Below are 22,961 nucleotides of genomic sequence, written 5' to 3'. Positions count from 1 at the left end.
CAGTTTATCTCTTTCATCTAAAGAACAATGTATTACTCATATGTCTTTCTTGGCTAGGAACAGCTCAACAGCATGGAGTTGCAATGACTACTAATATGCAAAGACTTTGTAGAATGAAATAAAAAGTGCAAAGACTTTGAAGAATGAAATGAAAAAAATGCAAGTCTCTAATTTATAGAGGAACGGAAAAACTTTTGAAAAGTGAAATGTTGCAAAGTTTGATGGTGGAATAAGCTGCAGGACTCGAACCCGAACTGCCCTCGTGACATGCCTAAGGTCTGACCTCTCAGCCAATGTAGGGGTTCTGTGCCTTAATGAATAACAATTTAAGCTCTGTTTTATTTTAGAAAGTAGATTGGAGGATTTCTTACTGGAGCGCTTGATACTTTTGGTGTTGTCTGTATAGGAGTTATTTAATGAATATGTATTTAAACCCTTGTTGTCATTGAAGTATTATATTTTGCAGTGTTATGCTCTGGTTGGCAAATTTTTTCCTTTTAAGTTTTGCCTTAATTTATTAAAGAATACTGAACAATGTTATCCTTGAAAGTTACGAAAAGTTTAACTATTCTTTTGTAATTTTATATAGGGAAGAGAAGTAGAAGTGATGCAGGAGAAGTGAGAAGACTACAAAACCGTTTGCGAGCACTGGAGCAAGTTAATGAGGCACTAAGAGCTGAGCTGGCTATCCTGCATCAGCTGGCTCCAACTCAGTCAGTACCTCCTGCAGCAGAAGTTAACAAACCACTCACCCGTGATATGAGCATTAATACTACCTATGTCGTCAGTGAAGAGAAGCTGGACAAGTCAACAAGTGTTGAGGTAAGGAAATAATGTTGATTAACTCTTCCTCATAAGTGCGACAAAGAACCAAGAAACGAATGAGGTTTGTCTATTGTTCAGGAGAGCAGTTTAAAGCAATGGTAAGCAGTACCTGCTGCCTTAGTGTTGGCACTTCTTTCAGAGATCACTTAATCTCACTACTACTAGGCTATATTTTATAATCCAGCTCTGGAACCACATTATGTATTACACCATTATAGTCAATAAATAATTCGAGCAGAATTCGACATCAAGCAAGAAATGAGTAAGAAATAACACATCATTAAAAAAATCATATCTTGTTTGTGCTTGGCTCGTAAATTCATTGATAATATTATAGTAAAATGTCGACGAATTTTTTTAAGTTATTGTACATTATTTTCTATTGACGTCAACACTAAGTTGATTATTCTTTGTTGTCCTTTAGCTGATCATTGAAATTGTTTGATTCTTTTAGGGACAGAAAATGAACTTTTGTCTAATGCTGATATGCTGGGTTTGGACAAAAGAAGTGATACCAACTCGTTTAGTTCAAAGAATGCTATTTGGATCTGCTTAAATTTCATATGTGTAGCTAATTCATGAAAGTATTTATCACGAATACTTTTTCATATTGATATATATTAAAATATCGAAAATATATCCTCCTTTTTTTTTATGTTTCAATTTCAAGTCTGGTAGCTCTGGCATATGTCTTCCACAGTTACTATTTCACTTTTTTCATTGGAAGATCGGCAACCAAACGACTTCCTTAGTATTTCCTTTATTATGCAATTATTTTCAGAGATTATACAGCACTTGTACTTCAACTTAACACTTTTGGATCAACCATAAAACATTCATTTTTAATTTTGCGTACTAATACTCTAGGAAATACAACTCACCACCAAAAGCACACATGCTTAATGCCTACTAAACCGACAAATGGCTGCATACAAAGAGCAAGCATGCATATGCCAGAAGCCAATGTGAGAAGATAAGACAAGAGAATGCTCAATGGGGGCTAGGATGCGGCACACAGAGAACCAGTTACTGTACAGCAAAGACTGTTACAGTGCCTGTGAGATAGAGCGAAATTAGATTAGATTTGAAAGAATTAGTACATATAAACTGATGGGGATCCTAAAGAAAATTGGCGTGAATAGGAAAAAGAGGAGGCTGTTTAGTAACCTTTATATGAAATGAGTCAAAGTCAGGATAGGAGAAGAAATGTCAGAATGAAGTGAAATAGGGAGAGGAGTACGACAAGGACGCCTTTTTATTATCTACCCTGTTCAACATCTACTTGGAGGATTTAGTGAAGAATTGTTTTCAGAACATGGGAGGAGTGATAATAGGAGGAAGAAGAATAAAATACGTAAGATTTACTGATGGTATGGTGTTATTAGCAGAAGAGGAGATGATACTAAGGGATATGCTACAGGAGCTAAATAACAGCTGTGAACAGTATGGAATGAAGATAAATGCCAACAGGACGAAGACCATGGTCATAGGAACAAAAGTAAAGAAGGTATTACGAATTCTAAATGAGGCAGTAGAACAAGTAGACAGCTTTAAATACTTGGGGTATACTATAAGCAGTTACATGAGTTGCTGTCAAGAAGTCAAAAGGAGGATAGAAATGGCAAAGGAAATTTTTAATAGAAAAAGGAGCATCTTCTGCGGACCTCTGGAAAAAGAACTAAGGAAAATACTAGTGAAGTGTTTTGTATGGAGTGTGGCATTGTATGGGGCAGAAACATGGACATTACGACGAACTAAAGAGAAGCGAATAGAAACATTTGAAATGTGGATATAGAGAAGGATGGAGCATGTGAAATGGACAGGCACAGTAAGAAACGAAGCTGTGTTGGAAAGAATGGATGAAAAAAGAATGATGCTGAAACTGATCAGAAAGAGGAAAAGGAATTGACTGGGTCACTGGTTGAGAAGTAACTGCCTACTGAAGGATGCACTAGAAAGAATAGTGAATGGGAAAAGAGTTTGGGGCAGAAGAAGATGTCAGATGATAGACGACATTAAGATACTGTATATGGATCATAAGCGGAGACAAAAAGGAAGGCAGAAAATAGGAAAGACTGAAGAATGTAGTGAAAGATCTGTCCTTGGGTAGAACACTATGAATGAGTGAATTCACTTCTGAAGATAGTAGTATCTTTACATATAATTGTTAATATTAAAATAGCCTGGTTAGGCGCAGCATGCCTAGCCTAGCCTGAATGCATGCCACTGGTTTAAAGTCTGTCTTTAGCATATTCTTTTCTTGTATGCCCAATCTAAAATCTGTCATAACATTTATACCGTTCACAGTGTTTCATTTGCAGGATTAAAGTACATGAAATCCTACTCCACACAACATAAGTTACATAACTTTTTTTTTAAGTGGACACAGCTCTTCCTCTTCAAATGTAAGGAAGTTTTTATTACAAAGTTACGAGATCCGTACAGGTACATCACCGCGAAAGAAATGAGATCTGCATGAACGAACTCATTGTGAGAAAAAGTCATACCTTTCTTTACCCTTTTATCTCTGCATTATGTCCCCATTCTGATCATTCATTTCTGCACCTTTTCAGAAGTTAAAAAATTGTCTTAATGTAGATCTTACAAGCAGTGATGCACAACCAATTGTACTCATCATTGATTTTAAAGTACCGTCATTTCCCATAACTATGGTCCTGAAACACAACTATGTTTCACAATACAACCATTCAAATTTTGTACTCCATAGCATAGTACCTCATTTATTTATATTTTTGCTATATTGTAGTTTGAAGTCAGTCACTGCAGCTATCTACGAACAGTCTATGTTACTTCTACAATGTTCTTTGAATGGTTGTATTGTGGGCCATAGTTTTGTTCCAGGACCATAGTTATTGGAAATGACGGTATTGATCTCGTATTTAATCTTGTATAAATCAAACAGATAATATTCCTAGCCTTACAGCTGGGCTGTATTGTAGATAGGAGAAAAGTTCCAAACCATTATCCCCCCCCCTTTTTTTTTAATACTTCTGTAGATATTTTTCAGGCAGTAATGTAAATAATAATTGTACTATTAGATGTGGCTTTTGTACAGACTAAAACAATCAGCTGGCCTAGAGTTGCAATATTGTTCTTGAAACCACTCATGGTGAGTGTAACTTAGGTTGTCAATAATAATAATTTACTCTTATTTTTATAACTAATTAACTTCATAATTGTAAATTAAATGTGAAAGCTATCTTTTTACTTTCAACTGATGGTAGTACATTGATACAGAAATTCCAGGATAAAGAAAATGGCAATAATTCATCGGTCACCATACCAATACATTTACTGGACCAAATTCGCTATCAGCGGGAGAAGCTGGAATCATCACTTTACCACAATGATTTTATTAGACGCCAGCTGGAAAGCATTATCTCCAGCTTAAGCAGCAGCCAAGGTGATGACAACATGATGAGTCTGTGGCAGAAGATGAAGGAAACTGCAGAGCAACTGGAGGAGGCTCGTCACCAGAGCCAAGTGTTGGAGATGAGGTTGCAGGAGATGGCAGTGCAGCTGGAGAAGAGAAACGAAGAAGCTAGACTTGCTAGTGCAGCTAATGAACAGCTTCAGGTAGTACAACAGTTGAACTTGGGTGACTCTTGCTGGGCAAATCATATTTCATTCCCAATGCAAATATTAACTTTTAAAAGATTCATCTTCTTGTTCTGAAATTAATTTCCCTTCCCAGATCAAATTTATTATTAGTGACAAATAAATTGTACTGGTAAAGATGCTAGTACAATTTCTCATTTTCATTGTGTGGTGTTGTCCTATCGAGAGAATGTGAATACAATACAGTTAAGGTTTGAAAAATAAAAATATATATATATATAATTTTGTCTCAGATCAAAAACTTATTTAGTTAATTGCAGAGTATATAGGATATACGAACATTTTAAAACCAAAATGTAGAAATGCTGAAGATTGTTTCAATTGAAGATTAGGAAGAGACCAATAAGACCAAATGTATATAACAATATTATTTTGAAATTGTTTCACTGAAATTATAAATTAACAATTGACAGAATAAAATTATCCTTTCTTCGTGATTTATCTAGAGATTTAAAGAAACTTACTGAGCAATATGAAGTGTTGATGCTGTTGAAAAATGTAGTGATATTTGTACTATGAAATGTACAATGAAAGAAATACTATGCCGAAAAAATCATGAATATATTTCATTGCTTGAGTCATATAATCGTGAATTTCTGAGTGTAGCTCTTAAATATAGTGTCAAGAAATAGAAATAGTTCACTGCCTTGATTTAGTGAATAGCATACACACTTCCATTCAGTCAGTCCATGGTTCGATCCTTGGCATTGGCAATGGAAGAGATTTATCTTCGATTCACATGATTGGGTGTTTTTCCCTTATCATCATGTGCTACCCTGTGTTATCTCAGCAGTTTTTCTGTGCTGTGCTGACCACACAATCAGGAAACCCACAATGTGTGCTTGTCTAATATGTGGTCCAAAGGGAATGAAACCTCAACACTAAAAAGGCAAAAGAGGTAAAGACAATGAAACGAATATGAATAGAAATAGCATCATTATCATTATATATTGGAAAACGCTTATCTCAAATAAGTGCTTGAAAACATCCAAGAGAGTATTAACTTTGTTACAGCTAATAATGTAAATACAAGCAAGTTTTCATTACCTGCAAACATTTTCTTAATGCATAATTATTCCAATTTGTGGCTCAGTTAACATCAGGAAATTAATTAATTAATTCTTTTAAACAGTTTAAGCCAGGGGTCATCAGCACACTGCACCCTCAGGCTAGCATCTCTTAGCATGGATAAGAGACTGCACTATGGTGTATCCTTGGCTGCTGGTGGGTATGCTGTCTCCCTCAGCCTGCTGCAAGATGGGTCACATTACGTTGCTCTGAATATCCTTTACCTGTTTCAGCGAGTGCAGATAACCACTGGTTTAAGCTGTTTTAAGATAAAAGAGAAAGAGCATAACTTTGTAATTAGGCTTAAAATTACATTATTAACAGAAATTACATGCTAACGATATGTCACATTTTAGACACCACTATACTTTGCTTGTGAAGAGTGATTTTCACAATTAAGTGCCGAGTATGTAATTCCTTCCATTTTTAATTGTTTAAGGTGACTCGCCGCACAGTGTCCATTCTTCAAGAACAGGTATCTAATCTTGAAGCTCGTCTGCAGGAGAAAGATAATGAGATACTAGAAAGAAAATGTTTACTTCTGGAATTTGAAAACCAATCGAAGCAACAGAGTATCGAGGCAGAAAAGATGATTCAAGAAACTAAAATTCTGAAGGAGGACGCTGAAAAACAGATAAAGGGCGCAGAAAACATGAGGTGTGAAGGAGAAAAGAAACTGCAAGAAGCACAGAAATTGGTAATAGAAGCAGAAAAAAGAAAATTAGAAGCAGAGCAAAAGATGGAAGGCATGAAAAAGCAGTTCGAAGAAGCTGAAATCCAGATTACTGCATTAAAACTAGAAAAGGAAACAATGTTGAAAGAGAAGGAAATAATGCAGAATGATAGAGACATTTTAGAAAAAGAGAAGAACACAATTTGGATGGAACAAGAAGAATTAGCAAGAGAAAGGAATATTCTCCAGATGGAAAAGATATCTCTTGAAAGTCAGAAGGAAGACATGAAAAAAGAAATGGAAGAGAGTATGAACAAAATTGAAACAATTGCCATCAATGCAAAGAAACAGGCGGAAGAGGCAGAAATACAAATGATGGAAGCAAAGAAGAAGATTCAAGAAGCTGAGGTTCTGAAACAAGAAGCAGAAAGCAAATTGAGGATAGCAGAGGAGAAGAGTGTCCAACTAGAGAAATACAAAGAAACTGTGGATTTGAGGGTCAGAGAGATGGAAGCTCATGTAGGTCAGAAGTTAAAAGATGCTGAGAAGAAACTGGAAGAGAATGAATTGATTAACAAGGCTGCCATGGAAGAGAAGCTGCGTGAAGCTCAGGATCTGGGCCAGGAATTCGAGGCAGAGTTGAGATTCCAGATTGAAGAGGCCATGAGGAAAGAGAAAGAAATTAGACTGGAGGCTGACCTGAAAATCAAGAATATTGAGGATAAACATAAGGTATTCATTCTGCACACATAAATTCCTTATTCCCAAAACGTAGTAATTTCATCCAGGAAATGTTGGAAAAGAGGGGGTCATTAGCTAAGATTCAGGAATTTTTTGTGGAATTCATGTTCATTCAAGAAGAAAGCCTACAATTTATCCCATTTCATTAGAAAATAGACAGAGTTAAAACAGGTAAAGGAGTAAGTTTTCAACATTGCAGCCAATATCTAAAGACTTGAAGTGAATTAGTATCTAAGTACCATTTTCAAGCTTCAGAGAAAAATGAGTCTTAATATTTGTTGAAGCTATTGTTGCATACACATACACGTCCACCCATATATGAATACCTAATAAAGCGATGAAGGAAAGATTCTGAAGTTTGATTTTTATTCATGTTGTAGTGCTAGGGTACATAAATTGTTATGCCATTAAAATCACAATTACTTCAAGTCTTATTTCTTCTGAATTTAAAGCAAACTATAAAATCATGTATGCACATCTCTTGCCATCTTTAGTGATCTATTGCAACCATATTTCCTGTAATATCTAAAGGTCGCAGGTACAAACCTTGATGATCATAATCATCTTCATTCTAACAGGTTATAGTCTTATGAGAACTGTTACAATTTACAAAAGTTTTCGACCTTTCAAACTTTGATAAGAACAATAAAATGCGTCTTTTTTTTTTTTTTTAAGGTAAGAAGAGTCAGTGGTCAGAATCGTATATTAACAGCACACAAAACACTGTCCCTTATTGTAATTTATTACCCTTTTCCAAATTTGTGATTATTAGCATTTCTTCACAATATTTAAAAATTGTTTTTTAACATTTTGTAGTAGAAAATATGTTTGAAGTGTGTGTAGAATATCCTCAATTTTTCTCTGCTGTCATTTTAAGAGCGTGAGTTTCTTTTATGATTTTTATAAATATACTAAGATGTGTCTTCCATAATAATTTTGTGTTAACCCAGTAGTAGCCATGCCATATTATCAAACTTCAGTAGTTCCTACATACTGTGAGTCAAACAGATTATTTACGAGCCTGTAGATTTACTGTTTGTTACATTAGTATTGAAGTACCATACTCAGGTAATACATGCAATAATTCTTAGACTTTACTTAGGTATGCTAAACAAATTTGAAACTAATCCAAATATTATTATATTACTTTTATATTTCCAACATTTCCTCATACACTTATGCTCCTTACTAAAGTATAGTCCTTGGAATTTACATTGATTATTATTATTATTTCAGGATAACAGAGAGGGTTTGGAATTCAACGGGTTACATCAGCTGCTTGTCTATGCGGATGACGTGAATATGTTAGGAGAAAATCCACAAACGATTAGGGAAGACATGGAAATTTTACTTGAAGCAAGTAAAAAGATAGGTTTGGGAGTAAACCCCGAAAAGACAAAGTATATGATTGTCTCGTGACTAGAATATTGTACTAAATGGAAATATAAAAATTGGAAATTTATCCTTTGAAGAGGTGGAAAAATTCAACTACCTGGGAGCAACAGTAACAAATATAAATGATACTCGGGAGGAAATTAAACACAGAATAAATATGGGAAATGCGTGTTATTATTCGATTGAGAAGCTTTTATCATCCAGTCTGCTGTCAAAAAAATCTGAAGGTTAAAATTTATAAAACAGTTATATTACCGGTTGTTCTTTATGGTTGTGAAACTTGGACTCTCACTTTGAGAGAGGAACATAGATTAAGGGTGTTTGAGAATAAGGTTCTTAGGAAAATATTTGGGGCTAAGAGGGATGAAGTTACAGGAGAATGGAGAAAGTTACACAACACTGAACTGCACGCATTGTATTCTTCACCTGACATAATTAGGAACATCAAATCCAGACGTTTGAGATGGGCAGGGCATGTAGCACTTATGGGCGAATCCAGAAATGCGTTTAGAGTGTTAGTTGGGAGGCTGGAGGGAAAAAGACCTTTGGGGAGGCCGAGACGTAGATGGGAAGATAATATTAAATTGGATTTGAGGGAGATGGGATATGATGATAGAGACTGGATTAATCTTGCTCAGGATAGGGACCGATGGCAGGCTTATGTGAGGGCGGCAATGAACCTCTGGGTTCCTTAAAAGCCAGTAAGTAAGTAAGATCATGTAGGCTCATCGCTTCTGAACAAACTATATTGTGTCATCAGATCATCAGACTTGGTCTTCACAGATGGTTTGACAAACATTTTATTCTAAAGTCTGTCTAATGAAAGAATAAAGTTATACAAACATATGCACATGTTCTTGAGATCTCTGATTTGGCAGTGACTTTTTTGTTTCTTGCCATGTGAACAAATCTCTTGGTATTCTATGGCTTACATCACTTTATTCTTTCACTGGACAGAGTATAGTGTCTGTAAATTTTGGTGTAAGTTATCCATATATCTGTTTCATAGTCGCCTTAAAGGCCACTTTCTACTTGAGAATTCTTGTGCGACTCGATTAATTTTGAAATTAGAGGGAGCTGTCATGACATGACCAATCCATTTTAACTTCCTGTTCTTAATTTTTGCCATAATATATCTGTTTTTTTGTATAATGTATAAATTGCCTTATTGTGTAAAATTCTCCATTCATGACTTCCTGGGTCCTATACTGAACCAAACATGTCCTTTAAAATTTTTCGTTATAAAATGTTCAATTTATTTTCATCTTTAATTGACAACATGCCTTACATCCGTAGCTTAGGCCTTGGCATTATTAGTAGGTAATTTATAAAATTTAATTTAATCTGCAAATACTGAAACAAAATTTGTATCACACAAAATAAGTGGCATACGCCTTGTTCAACAAGATAAGATACTTTATGCTGGAATATGCAAAATTATCTGAGTATAAAAGTTGTAAGATACATAAATTGTATTAAATATAAATAGAGAGTTTCATTATGAACGTCATTGCACTTAAAACAATGTGTTCTCAAATGAGGCTTCTCTCTCATTGATGTTTCACTCTTACTGATAGCACCATCAATAAATGCTGGGCAAATGTTACTACTCTTTGTTACATTTAAAAATTAGAGTCTCATGTATTACTTGTTCTCTTAAGGTTTTGAGGTCCATGTTTCATGTAAGTGATGTAAGATAAAAGTAATTGCACATACCATAGTAAACACAATCAGTCAATGATCACAGTTCTTTAAATTTTTATTGATTGTAGCCTATTGTGATTTCATGGTATATGGCCTCAGAGATTCTTCAGTATGAATCCATATTATGTTTTTTTTATGTAATGGGAAAGATTGAACTTAAAATACCATAGTAATTCCCAATCTCTACAAGAATTTGAAGAAAATATCAGGAGAGATTCTTCACATGTGAAGAACATCACCAAGTTTTCAACAAGTTTATGCTGAAGTTGCGAGACATGTGCACAATAGTGCCATTTCGAGTATTTCTTTCAAATGATAAATATGTTACTTACTTACAAATGGCTTTTAGACAACCTGGAGGTTCATTGCCGCCCTTACATAAGCCCATCATTGGTCCCTATTCTGAGCAAGATTAATCCAGTCCCTATTATCATATCCCACCTCTCTCAAATCCATTTTAATATTATCCTTCCATCTACGTCTTGGCCTCCCCAAAGATTTTTTTCCAACTAACACTTTATACGCATTTCTGGATTCCCCCATACATGCTGCATGTCCTCACCATCTCAAACGTCTGATTTTAATATTCCTAATGATGTTAGGTGACAAATACAATGTGTACAGTTCTGCTTTATATAACTTTCTCTATTCTCCTGTAACTTCATCACTCTTAAGATATGGTCACACGTCACTACTTTTGCTGCGATGCAGTACAAAAAACTGCGCAACTCTCGTACTGCAATGTGTGAACAACGGTGCAACCCGAAAAGTAGCAGCTGCCGAACCTGCTGCTCGCTACTTTTCCATGCTGCGCGCAGCTTAAAAGTAGTGATGTGTGAACAGGGTTCTCAGGGTTGCAGCCACAGTATTTTTGATATCGGTTTTGTTGAAACTTTTGCCGCGGTTGCGACCAGTGTTGCCACCCAAATGTGCCAATGATACTTTTATTGTTTGGATGTATTTTAATGTTAGATGTGATGAAAATAAATTATTTGTAACAGTTATTAAATGCACAATACAGTCTGAGCATATTTGCTGACGATATAATTCACTTTTTTTATTTTCTGTAGCGTAGTTTCAAACAGGAGGGTTGCCAACATTGATTACGTTAATATGCTGTTGGTTATCATTTAAGTATATAGGCGTTTTTAAAAGCTTTATAGTAAAAATAATGCCAATTTCTGAACACTAGTTAGGACAGAAAAGCAAATAATAGATAATTAAGCTTTCTCATGAGTTTATTAATAATGCGAACATAACCACAAAATGTATATTGAGAAGTCAACACAGAGTTGGAAACCTGCAGCATGACTGCGGCTGCAAAAGTAGCGCCTTGTGTGTGAACAGACTCGCAACCTCCAGTTGCAACTTTTGCTGCACTCGGGTTGCGCAGCACGAAAAGTAGCGTGCAGCGCGCTACTTATGACTTACGTGTGAACACGACATGTAACTTTTGCAGCTGCAGTACAAAAGTTGCGCAGCAAAAATAGCGACGTGTGATCGTACCTTTAGCTCCAAATATTTTCTTAAGCACCTTATTCTCGAACATCCTTAACCTCTGTTCCTCTCTCAAAGTTTCACAACCATACACAACAACTGGTAATATAACTGTTTTATAAATTCTAACATTCAGTTTTTTTTTAAGCAGACTAGATGACAAAAGCTTCTCAACCAAATAATAGTAGGCATTTCCCATATTTATTCTGCGTTTAATTTCCTCTCGAGTGTCATTTCTCTCAGGTATTTCAATTTTTCCACCTCTTCAAAGGATAAATTTGCAATTTTTATATTTCTATTTCGTACTATGTTTCTGGTCGTAAGAGACAATCATATACTTAGTCTTTTCGGGATTTACTTCCAAACCTACCTCCCTACTTGCCTCAAGTAAAATGCCCGTGTTTTTCCTAATTGTTTGTGGATTTTCTCCTAAAACATTGATGTCATCTACATAAACAAGAAGCTGATGTAACCTGTTCAATTCCAGACCCTTTCTGTTTTTCCTGGACTTTCCTAATGGCATATTCTAGAGCAAAGTTAAAAAGTAAAAGTGATGGTGCATTTCCTTGCTTTAGCCTGCAGTGAATTGGAAAAACATCAGACAGATACTGGTCTATACGGACTCTGCTGTACGTTTCACTAAGATACATTTTAAATTAATCGAATTAGTTTCTTGGGAATACCAAACACAATAAGAATATTATATAAACATTCTCTCTTAACCGAGTCATATGCCTTTTTCTAAATCTATGAATAACTGATGTAGTGTGGTCTTATACTCCCATTTTTTCTCTCGAATATTTGTCGAATACAAAAATCTGATAATTAGTCAATCTGTTACTCCTAAAACCACATTGATGATCCTCAATCATTTCATCTACATACATAGTTAATCTTCTCAAAGGAATATTGGGCAAAATTTTGTACGTCCTCGAAAGTTACTACAGTTAGTCTTTTCCCTCTTCTTAAAGATAGGTACAATAATTTTATTATTAACTTCTTCCTTTGGTCAGGTCAATTTCCTTTCCCCAAATAACAAGTACAAACTTATAAATTCCACTAGATAATGCGTTTCCACCCTCTTGTATTAATTCTGCTGGAATTTGATCAATACCTGGACATTTGTACTTTTCTAAGTGCAGGTTCGTGTATAAATGGCTCAGCAGTAGGCTATGTATTGGATTACCGTCCTGATCATTTCTATTTGGCCTATGTACATTTAGTGATTTTCAAAAGTAGTTTTTCCATCTCTTCAGGATGGAATGAGTCTGCAAGCAAGTCACCATTCTCATTCTTGATTACGTTTACTCTTGCCTGATATCCTTTGATAAATATGTACACTTTATTTTTAATCATGAATGCAGGTTATGATTTTCAGACAGTCCATTGCTGTATGAGCAAAAGAGAATGATCATATAAGAGACAGAAACCATGGGCATTTGTAAAGTGTTTCTCTGTAGACAGCATTAAGTTATTACACAATATTATACTCATTCATACTTTAGTTAGCTGATACCTTTAGTTAAAATACTGGGATTAGAGCTTTGGCATAGTACTTCGAAATTGGTGCTAAATAGCTGTTTCTCTCTCCTACTCTCATTCTGTTTTAGCCTTAAATCGTCTCATCAGCTCTGAACAGTCTCCATCATTATCATGTAATCTTACCCTACCTTGATGTTATTTGTGTTGAATCAGGAGAGTGAGATGGAGTTACGAAAACGTCTGCAAGATTCTGAGAGGTGCTGTCGAGAGAAGGAATGTGAACTGATGAAGCAGATAGATCAGGTTTCTCTGACCACTTCTGAGGCAGCATTGGAACGAACTCGGCTTGCCAATGAGAAGCTGCGGCTTGAGCAGGAAGTTCGTCGACATGAGGCACGAGAAGCTGAATTAATTCGGGAAAAGAAAGATGCAGAAAATCGGCTTCTAGTTACCAAAGAACAACTGGAAAAAGAGGTATGCATGTCTTAATGTATCTGTTTTAGGTGGATTATTTGTCACATCTCAGTATTGTGTAGTATTTTGTTGTGTTTTAATATGCCATTCCAAAAGTAATGATGCTGATGACATCTTAGTTGTACCCAACACTTAATGAACTAATCAGGTTCAAACATCTCAGATATATACGAGCAAAGAGTTGCAACTCAATTCTGTATTTGTTTCGAAAAGAATTGACAGTGAATTTTGTAGAAAAAATACAAGGAAAAGTAAAAAAAAATAACTGATTGTTGGAAAATTATACACCATCTGATGAAACTTAACAAGAGGATAGTCTTTCAGTGGGTACCAGCACACTGTGGATAATTTTATAATGAAACTGCTGATGTCTTGCAAAGAAGGGAAGCAATACCTACTGTATCTTACAAAACCCCATGCGAACTTTATCATTTCCAACAGTTAAAAAGATTAATAAACTCAAAATATCAAGATATATTATCATACATTTTCACGAAATTTCAAGTAATAAAATATCAGAGTGTCTCAGTGTATAACAACATATAATTCTTGAGTATCCAAGGAAAAATGCAGTTGTATCCTTTCGATTAGTCATAGGACATGACTGTCAAAATACTTAAAAAATATTCCAATTATCTCTTCACCGCTTTCACAGCTTTGTCCATTGTGCGTAGGCTTTGGTAGCATAGTCAGTATAGCGCTGGCCTTCTGTGTTGAGGTTGTGGGTTCGATCCCGGCTAAGGTCGATGGCATTTAAGTGTGTTTAAATGTGACTGGCATGTAAAGAACTCTTGTGGGACAAAATTCCGGCGCACCGGCAGTTGCGAGCATTGTTAAATAAACCACAATTGTTTTTTTGTGCAGTCTTCAAGAAGAAATGGATCAGATTAATCTTCAGCAATATCCATTGCTTTCCTCAAAACCCACTGTGTGTGAGAAATATTGGAAAGCAAGAGAGTTAATGGCTTTATTGTCAAGAACTCGACATTAGGTGTTGTTTCTAAATGGCTGGCTGAAGTTTGGTTTCACACCATTAGACCTCGTGTTACCCAGTACAGTCTCTCTAGATCTTTTCGGACCTTTTTCCCTGGGTTCAGTCGTCTGCAGTGTAACGGGTGTTCATTATTTGAAGCTACATCTTCTCCGCACAAGAGCACCTGTTCCTGAGACTATTTCCATTCTTTGAAGATGCTAAGTAGTCGTGGCTTGTTTCCAATGTGAAAAGTGATACTGCAATTCTTCGTGGAAAGTGTTTATTTAATCTTATCAACATATTTATCAATGGCTTCATATTATTTTCTCATTTAAAAGATATCTCTTATCCTTAATTGATGAACTAGTGGACTTACTCGTGTTAAATATGTATTATTTTTCCGGCTTACAGCTGTTTCAGTGCATCACGCACCATCATCAGAGCCTACTAGATCGTGGCGTCATCTCGAACTTCTCTGCCTGTTAGGAGGGTGTGTTTTATTGTTGGAATGTGTTGGATTGTTTAGTCGAATAGTGTGTGTGTGCTGAAATTGATCTGTGTGTTGAGGATTTGATCGGGGTGTGTTTTAGTGTGTTTGTATATTTCGTATTGTTCTAGTGTGTTGAGTTTTTGGTTCTTGGGTTGTGTGTGTAGGATTTCCATGTCCGTATTTATGTTATTGTATGTATGGTTGGCATTGGTTATGTGATCGGCGTATGTAGATGTATTGTGTCCTCTGGTTATGGCTTTAATGTGTTCTTTGTAGCGAGTTTGGAATGATCTGCCTGTCTGTCCTATGTAGAACTTGTTGCAACTATTACATGTGAGTTTGTATACACCTGTGTGGTCGTATTTATTTGTTTGTGTTTTGTGTGTTGAGATGTCTTTGTAGTGTGTTTTCTGTTCTGTATGTTATGTTGTATTTCTGTTTTCTGAATGAAGATGCGATCTTATGTGTGCTTTTGTTTTCATATGTTAGTGTGATGTATTTCTTGTGTTCTTGTGTTTGTGTTGTGTTTTGTGTATTTATGTGTTTGTTAAGTTTTCATTCAGAAAACAGAAATACAACATAACATACAGAACAGAAAACACACTACAAAGACATCTCAACGCACAAAAAACACAAACAAATAAATACGACCACACAGGTGTATACAAACTCACATGTAATAGTTGCAACAAGTTCTACATAGGACAGACAGGCAGATCATTCCAAACTCGCTACAAAGAACACATTAAAGCCATAACCAGAGGACACAATACATCCACATACACCGATCACATAACCAATGCCAACCATACATACAGTAACATAAATACGGACATGGAAATCCTACACACACAACCCAAGAACCAAAAACTCAACACACTAGAACAATACGAAATATACAAACACACTAAAACACACCCCGATCAAATCCTCAACACACAGATCAATTTCAGTACACACACACTATTCGACTACACAATCCAACACATTCCAACAGTAAAACACACCCTCCTAACAGGCAGAGAAGTTCGAGATGACGCCGCGATCTAGTAGGCTCTGATGATGGTGCGTGATGCACTGAAACAGCTGTAAGCCGGAAAAATAATACATATTTAACACGAGTAAGTCCACTAGTTCATCAATTAATTATATTCAAGTGTTAAAAGTGGTGTACGCAAGATTCAAAATGGATCTCTTATCCTCTTCTCTATTATGGTATATCTTCTGTTTTACTTCCTGTACAGCTCATGCATTTTGTCAAGACACTCCCCCACTCTTCCTACAGAGCTGCACATGAGATCGGATGAGTCTACTTACGAATTATAGGGGAATGGGTTAGTCTTTGCCTTGAACTCGGTAGACACATGCCCGACCTTCCTTTCTACTCCTACCCCTTCCACAGAAACGTTGTTCCCATACTGCACATCGCGAGTGTCTTGACAAAATGCATGAGCTGTAATCTTCTTTGTAACGAAATCTCTTTTGCTGTTGTCTGTAGAACTAACATGTCTATTAGTTCATTACCAAATAGTCCCACATGAGATGGGATCCATTGCAGTATGATATGTTTATCTTGTGTCATCAGAATTACTCAGCATTAGCTAACAACATTTTTCAGCCATGGTAGGATACTTAATACCAGATAGAATTGTAATTCATAAGAATGAAAGAAACAAAGTAGAAAAATTTGCTGCAACTTATTTGAATCTACAGTATAATAAACTGAATGTAGGTGGTGTTTTATTGTTACAAGAATTATTATTCACATTCATACTCTCAATTATCTGCACGCAGATTAACTGTGCGTGATTTTGGCTCAGCAATTAATTAAAAAATAAATAAGAAAGAAACAGTCATGTTTCCTGATCTGCTTCTTAACATACATAAGTCTTGAAAGGATAGAGTGACAATTATAATTATGTTGTGGAAATTCTTCAGGAGACCACAAACTGAATTTGTTTCTAATTGGAAACATGATCCCTGTAAATACGAGGCGCATCCAGAAAGTAAGTTTCCCTATTTAAAAAAAAAAAAAAAAAAAAAGAACACACACTTTCAGGAAAACATTTATTGGCAACAGGTACAGCAATGTTTCAGCTATTTTTCAACATAGCCACCATCAGAATTGAGACACTTGTATCGTGGGATCAACTTTTGTATCCCTCTGTGGTAGAATTCTGCCACCTGTGAATGGAACCAGCGTGTGACAGACGTCTTCAGCTCTTTGTCGTTGCCAAAACGCTTACTGGAGGACAGGAATTTCGAGAGAGGGGGAGGCAGGGGAGGGGAAGGGGGAGACAGGGGAGGGGAAGGAGAGGGAGAGGGAGATGTTCGGCCCATAGACCTGACAGAGCTGCCGATGAATTTCAATTGGTGCAATGCTTTGTACATTAAAGAACTTTATCACTGACTGAAACTCGCAGGCGGCGGGAGAAGGAATAAGAGCTTCCATTTTGGACCACTGCTGCCACGCTACTGGCACCAGGCGGGACCTGTCCGGCTGGCATATGATTGATACGTCATAGATCTGTTACGCATGCACAATTGACACGGCTAATTAAGTTTACTTTCAAGGGGAAAAAATCGGGAAACTTACTTTCTGGATGCGCCTCGTATTTACAGTAAAAGTAGGACTTTTGGATTACCCGTTGCCATTTTCCCAGTCATTAATACAGATATTCAGGGTACGCTATTTATATACAGGGTGGAAGATAAGGTAGTACATTAATTGACAGGAGCCATAGAACTCATTATTTAGAGTAAGTTTTGTCAAATAAAAAAAAAATATATAGGACTTACGGATAGTGAGATAATTACAAGTGTTTCGAAAGCTCTGACAGCAATTGCAAGATGTCTCAACGCTGCATAAGTAGCACCCCACACCCCAAGTGGTCAGCGACTTGAAGGGGGTGGGTTAAGTTCAACTACCTTTCACCATGTATCTTGCAGCAAAAAAAATGAGCCGTTCAGAGAAGTGGTGTAAGTCAAAATTGGGTAATGAGATTTAAAGTAAAAATTCTGTAAAGTACAGCGCAAAGTAGCAATTAATATGTCCTTCATGCTATCCACTGACTATTAATAGTTTAAATAAATTGAATATTAATTGCTACTTTGTGCTGTATTTTACAGAATGTTTACTTCAACCCTCATTACCCATTTTTGACTTACACCACTTCTGTTCTGAACGGCTCATGTACTGAGTTTCGGTGCAATACTTCGTGAGCTAATCTGGGGATAAATCTTCGCACAAAAGTGACCTACATAAACTCCGGATAGGGATGTAACTGTTATTTGTTTAGTTTGTGTAATTTAATGTCAGAAAATGTAAATTAATAACACGAATGAAAAAAATAACTCATGTCCAGGCGCAGTTCAACAATGAATGCAGAATTATCAGCTTGCAATGCAATACACTAACAATTCAATATTAAGTATGGCGTAATAATTTTAATGTAAGCAAGAAATACGTACAGCAATAACAAGAAATAACGTGAAAATAAGAAATTATGTCCAAATTAGTGAAAACTTAGGATTGAAGTTTCAGTTACAATTAATGAAAAAATAAAACTGATGTAACTTTGTGAACAAGATGTAATTAACATTACATTTGTTGTTTTACGAATCACTAATTCTGGGCGTTAATAATGAAATAAAGAGTAATAAACTCTGTAAACCACATTCCACTCACATCTTACAGGTACTACTCAAAATGTCCACCATCAGCGTGCGTGCAGCTTTCACATCATCTAGTCCAATTATGACGAACTCTGGCAAGTAGTTCTTCACTGTTCTGAATTTCTTCCGTGGCCTGGATCATGTCTAAGTACTCACGATTTGTGAACTCTGGCATTTCGTAGTTTTGAAATAAACTAAACTGTATTGCTGTACGTCCAACTGCACACTAATGCAATGTACACATCTCAACAGCTGATCAGTTGCGAGTACTAGGTGAACTGTCTGCCGTCTGGACAGTGAAGCCAGATTGTGTACATGACCTGACAATCAGTGTTTCTTCAATCAATTAATTCGAAATCCGTGAATTTTCTAATTAAAATACTGCTGCAACGTGAACACAGAGTAGTCGAAAAAATGTATACACTGTTTGTTCATCAGTAACTTTGGAACAATTTGAGGTAAAATTCGCATTTTCGGGGAAATCGTAGCTTAATGTTGTTAGTTGGAAGTGACCAGAAACAAAATGGTGGATGCTAGGATGTCGTTCGAGCAACGGAAGGCAATTTTGAAGTGGCATTTTATGTTTGAAAACATTAATGAGGTACAGCTACAATGGAGGAACCAGTTTCAAACAATGCCGTCAACATGTCTAAGAATTACGCATATTCAGCACAAATTCGAAGCCAATGAATGAATGGTACTGTTAACGATGTGCATAAAGGATGTTTCGGGCGACCTGTAATAGCAACAACTTCAGCTATCTCTGCAGCGATGTTACAACAATTTGTACGTTCACCACAGAAGTCTGTAAAACAGTGCGCACGTGAAACTGGAGTCAGTCAATCAAGTGTACAGCGAATTTTGAAGACTGCAAAGTGGAAGGTGTACATTTCAAGACTAGAGCACGCAATGAATGAGGACGACCCTGATCGACGGATTGAGTACTGTTTGGAATTTGATCAGGCCGTTCTTCTTTGAAGATACAGTTACCGGTACAGTGTACCTCGATGCTTCAGACAAGAATTGTACCTGCCATCCGAAAGCTGTATGGGGCAGGAGGTTTTATCTGCAATGAAATGTTCTGCCAAACAGGACACGATTGCTTGGCTGAATTCATTGAACTGTATGCTGTGCAGAAGAAATGACATCATGAACTGCGACCATCTTAGGAAATGTACTGCACTTCACAAATTCTGGAATGGGACGAATGGACAAATATATTGGGAGGCTAGAAGACTAATAGCTGAGTTCCAGTAGTCTGGAGCATTGGATTAATAATAATAATAATAATAATAATAATAATAATAATAATAATAATAATAATATGGCGCACCAGCCCTTCCATTGAGATGGCAGGGTGTATCTGGATGAAATGGTCCCCAGACCTAACTTTTCTCGATTTCTACTTGTCGGGACCCTAAAGGATGTTTATTGGCAAAAGCCAGCTACACTGGATGTGCTAAGAAAACAAATCGAAATGTCATGTGCAGCTATCACACTGGACACAATACAGAATGTAGTTTGTGGAGCAGTTTGGCGGGATCAATATTGTTTGGATGCTGATGGTGACCACTTCGAACACCTACATTAAGCTACAATTTCCCCAAAAACGAGAATCTTATCTCAATTTGTTCCAAAGTTATTGATGAACAAACAGTGTATTCATTTTTCGGGCTACTCTGTATATATTATGCACATAGACACAGCGCACCCGGAAGTGACATGGTCCTAATTTTACCATTGTGGACAGATTTCCGTATTATTCAGATATAAAGTTAGAATGGAATTTTTATATTTTTTTATAAATGAAAAACAAAATAGCAATGCTGCAAACTGCAAGAAGTATAAAATATTCCGTTTAACACTACTCACATTAAATCAGCTTTAATCCATTAGTGAATCATCTTGATACAAATTTTATTTTCTGTACAAATGTTATTGTAACTGGCTCATTAAACACTATTAAAGTTTACTAAGCACACTAAATTTAATATCTACCACTATCATACTATAATACGGTATTGTGTATCACTGCACATTATTTAATTGGACTAGAAGCCATCCTTTGAGTCTTGTCTGGCTTATCTAATTTGTTTACCAGTTCAGTTGCAGAATAGGTCCAGAAATTGGCATGTTCTTTGATCGGGCATGAAGACCCCAGTCCCAAAGCAGTTCATTTAGTTCCAAATAACCAGTTGTTTTCTGTTTCCTTTATGTCACCATTATTGCCTTCAAGCCAATCATTCATGATATGGTCTTTATTTTTTTAAAGTGTCATACACCTGAGTTTTTCACAGGTGAATTTTGACATTATTTCCTGTACACTTCGTTTCTCATTTTCTCGATAATTTCCACTCCATCACTTAATGATAGTGCCACATTTTTACGCGTTTTTTTTTTTAACACGATGTCACTACACTTTGACTCTTCTCGGTTACGACAATACACAGGTGTGAAGCATGAAAAATCTTAGAAGGGATTCGTCTGCTTAGTCAACAGGATAATAAAATTTATGACACTCTCACACCATCTAAAATGCTACAAAGAAAACTTGTTTGTATTTTAGTGACCTACATATTTGGTACAGTTCTTGACATTATATACTGTTTCAAAATATAGTTTACAATAAAGTAGCATGTTTAAAATATTGTTTCAGTTTTCACCAATAGCAGACAGTTTCCATTTTATTCAGGAACAATTACATGAAATACATATGAATGCCAGGACCAATAAATTGCTCTGAAATAGACAGGATTTCGGATTTTGTAGGTTCCGATTGAAACAGGTTTCACTGTAGATGAATGTGTGCATACATAACACAAAGAGTGATTCAGGAGGAATAGTAAGTATTTTATGAGGCGGTAGCATGAACTATTTTGAGTAAAAAGTTCATATAAACTTATGTCCAATTTTCACTGGGTGTGGAGATACAGGTGTTTGAATGTTATGCATAACAAACATTATATGTGGCAAGAAGGAAAGACAAATAACTTAATGATTACATACATCTATTGTTTATTTACATGGTATCAATAGGTTTCAACAGTTCAACGCACTTTTGCACTCGTTGAGAACAGTAAATGTTGCTCGTCTGAGATTGCCTTATCATTTTCTTTTATTAGGGAGCCACTATTCATAATGCGAGGAACCAATTCATCCCTTGTGTTTACTTTGTTTTTGTACACTCTGCCTTTTAGCCACTCCCACAGACAAAAATCGACAGGAATAAGGAAGATCTGGGGACTTTGGTGGCCAATGCAGATGTCCACATGACCTATCCACTGTTCAGGGACTGTGAGATTTAGATGATGTCATCTGACGGCTAAAATGTATAGGGATTCCATCATGACAGAAAAATGTAGCCAAGGGAAGTACAAACAGATGTTTCTCTACAACCATTATGAACAGTGCTGCCCTTTCAGAAGAGCAACATTATCTTTCCTTCATACCATTTGTATGGCTTGTTATGAGTAATATGATGTTGTTGTTTTCTAATGCCAGGCATTTGACAATAAAGTCATTTGACCTCTTGCACTCCAATATTTTTCAAAGATATTATCATGACCAGCCAATGAAGCACAGATTTTGAGGTGTTCCGAATCCATTTCTTGGTTTGACTTGCACAATGGGCATTTAGGGGACTGCAATTCTACGCAGGTGTTTGGCCAAACAATCATGGCCTGTTGCCAATCTAAATGCAGCTACAGACGATTTTCGTGGTAAATCGGGAATTAACTGTGGATTTTGATGCAGAGAGTTCCATTTTTTCCCTTGGGATTGAGTTATCAAATTTTGTTTGTTGAAGTCTAAGTATGTAGATTTAATAAATCTCTTCACAGAGTAATACATAGATTTAGTAACAGGTCTGTAAGTAGCAGTGCTGCCCTTCTTTGCTAAAGCATCCGCATTCTCGTTTCCCAGGATTCCACAATGGGATGGTATCCATTGGAATACAATTCTTTTATTGAGTGATATTAATTGAGAGAGCATGTTAGTTATTTCTGGTGTTTGAGATGAAGGTGTGTGTTTAGAGACGATTGATAGAATAGCTGCTTTGGAGTCTGACAATATAACTGCATTCCTAAATTTATTGATGTGGCATAGAAGATTCCTGAGACATTCACTTATTGCAATGATTTCACCATCAAAACTTGTTGTTCCATATCCAAGTGATCTATAAAGTGAGAAGAGACAGCACGTAACACCTGCACTGGCACCTTGTTCTCTGGAGATCAAGGATCGGTCGGTGTACAAATGAAGCCAATTTTGTGGAGGGTACCTTATATTAATTGTCTCTAAAGACAATTGTTTCAGTATTTCAGTGT

General features: G+C 36.2%; 1 protein-coding gene across 3 annotated transcripts in view; it reads left to right on the top strand.

Moving 5' to 3' along the window:
- The window catches only part of LOC138694384 (CDK5 regulatory subunit-associated protein 2-like), a 382,662-nt gene that overhangs the window by 328,092 nt on the left and 31,609 nt on the right, over positions 1-22,961 (top strand). For 2 of the 3 annotated variants that reach the window (XM_069818071.1, XM_069818070.1), the window contains exons 11-14: positions 590-822; positions 4,084-4,422; positions 5,972-6,937; positions 13,238-13,498. In XM_069818071.1, the coding sequence (XP_069674172.1) occupies positions 590-822; positions 4,084-4,422; positions 5,972-6,937; positions 13,238-13,498 (1,799 nt within the window). The remainder of the gene's footprint in view (positions 1-589; positions 823-4,083; positions 4,423-5,971; positions 6,938-13,237; positions 13,499-22,961) is intronic. The other variant, XM_069818072.1, reaches the window with a different exon arrangement.

This window comes from Periplaneta americana, chromosome 2 (genome assembly GCF_040183065.1).
Source record: "Periplaneta americana isolate PAMFEO1 chromosome 2, P.americana_PAMFEO1_priV1, whole genome shotgun sequence".
Taxonomy (NCBI): Eukaryota; Metazoa; Arthropoda; class Insecta; order Blattodea; family Blattidae; genus Periplaneta; species Periplaneta americana.
Note: the sequence above shows the minus strand (reverse complement) of the source record. Positions and strands in the feature narration are given on the sequence as shown.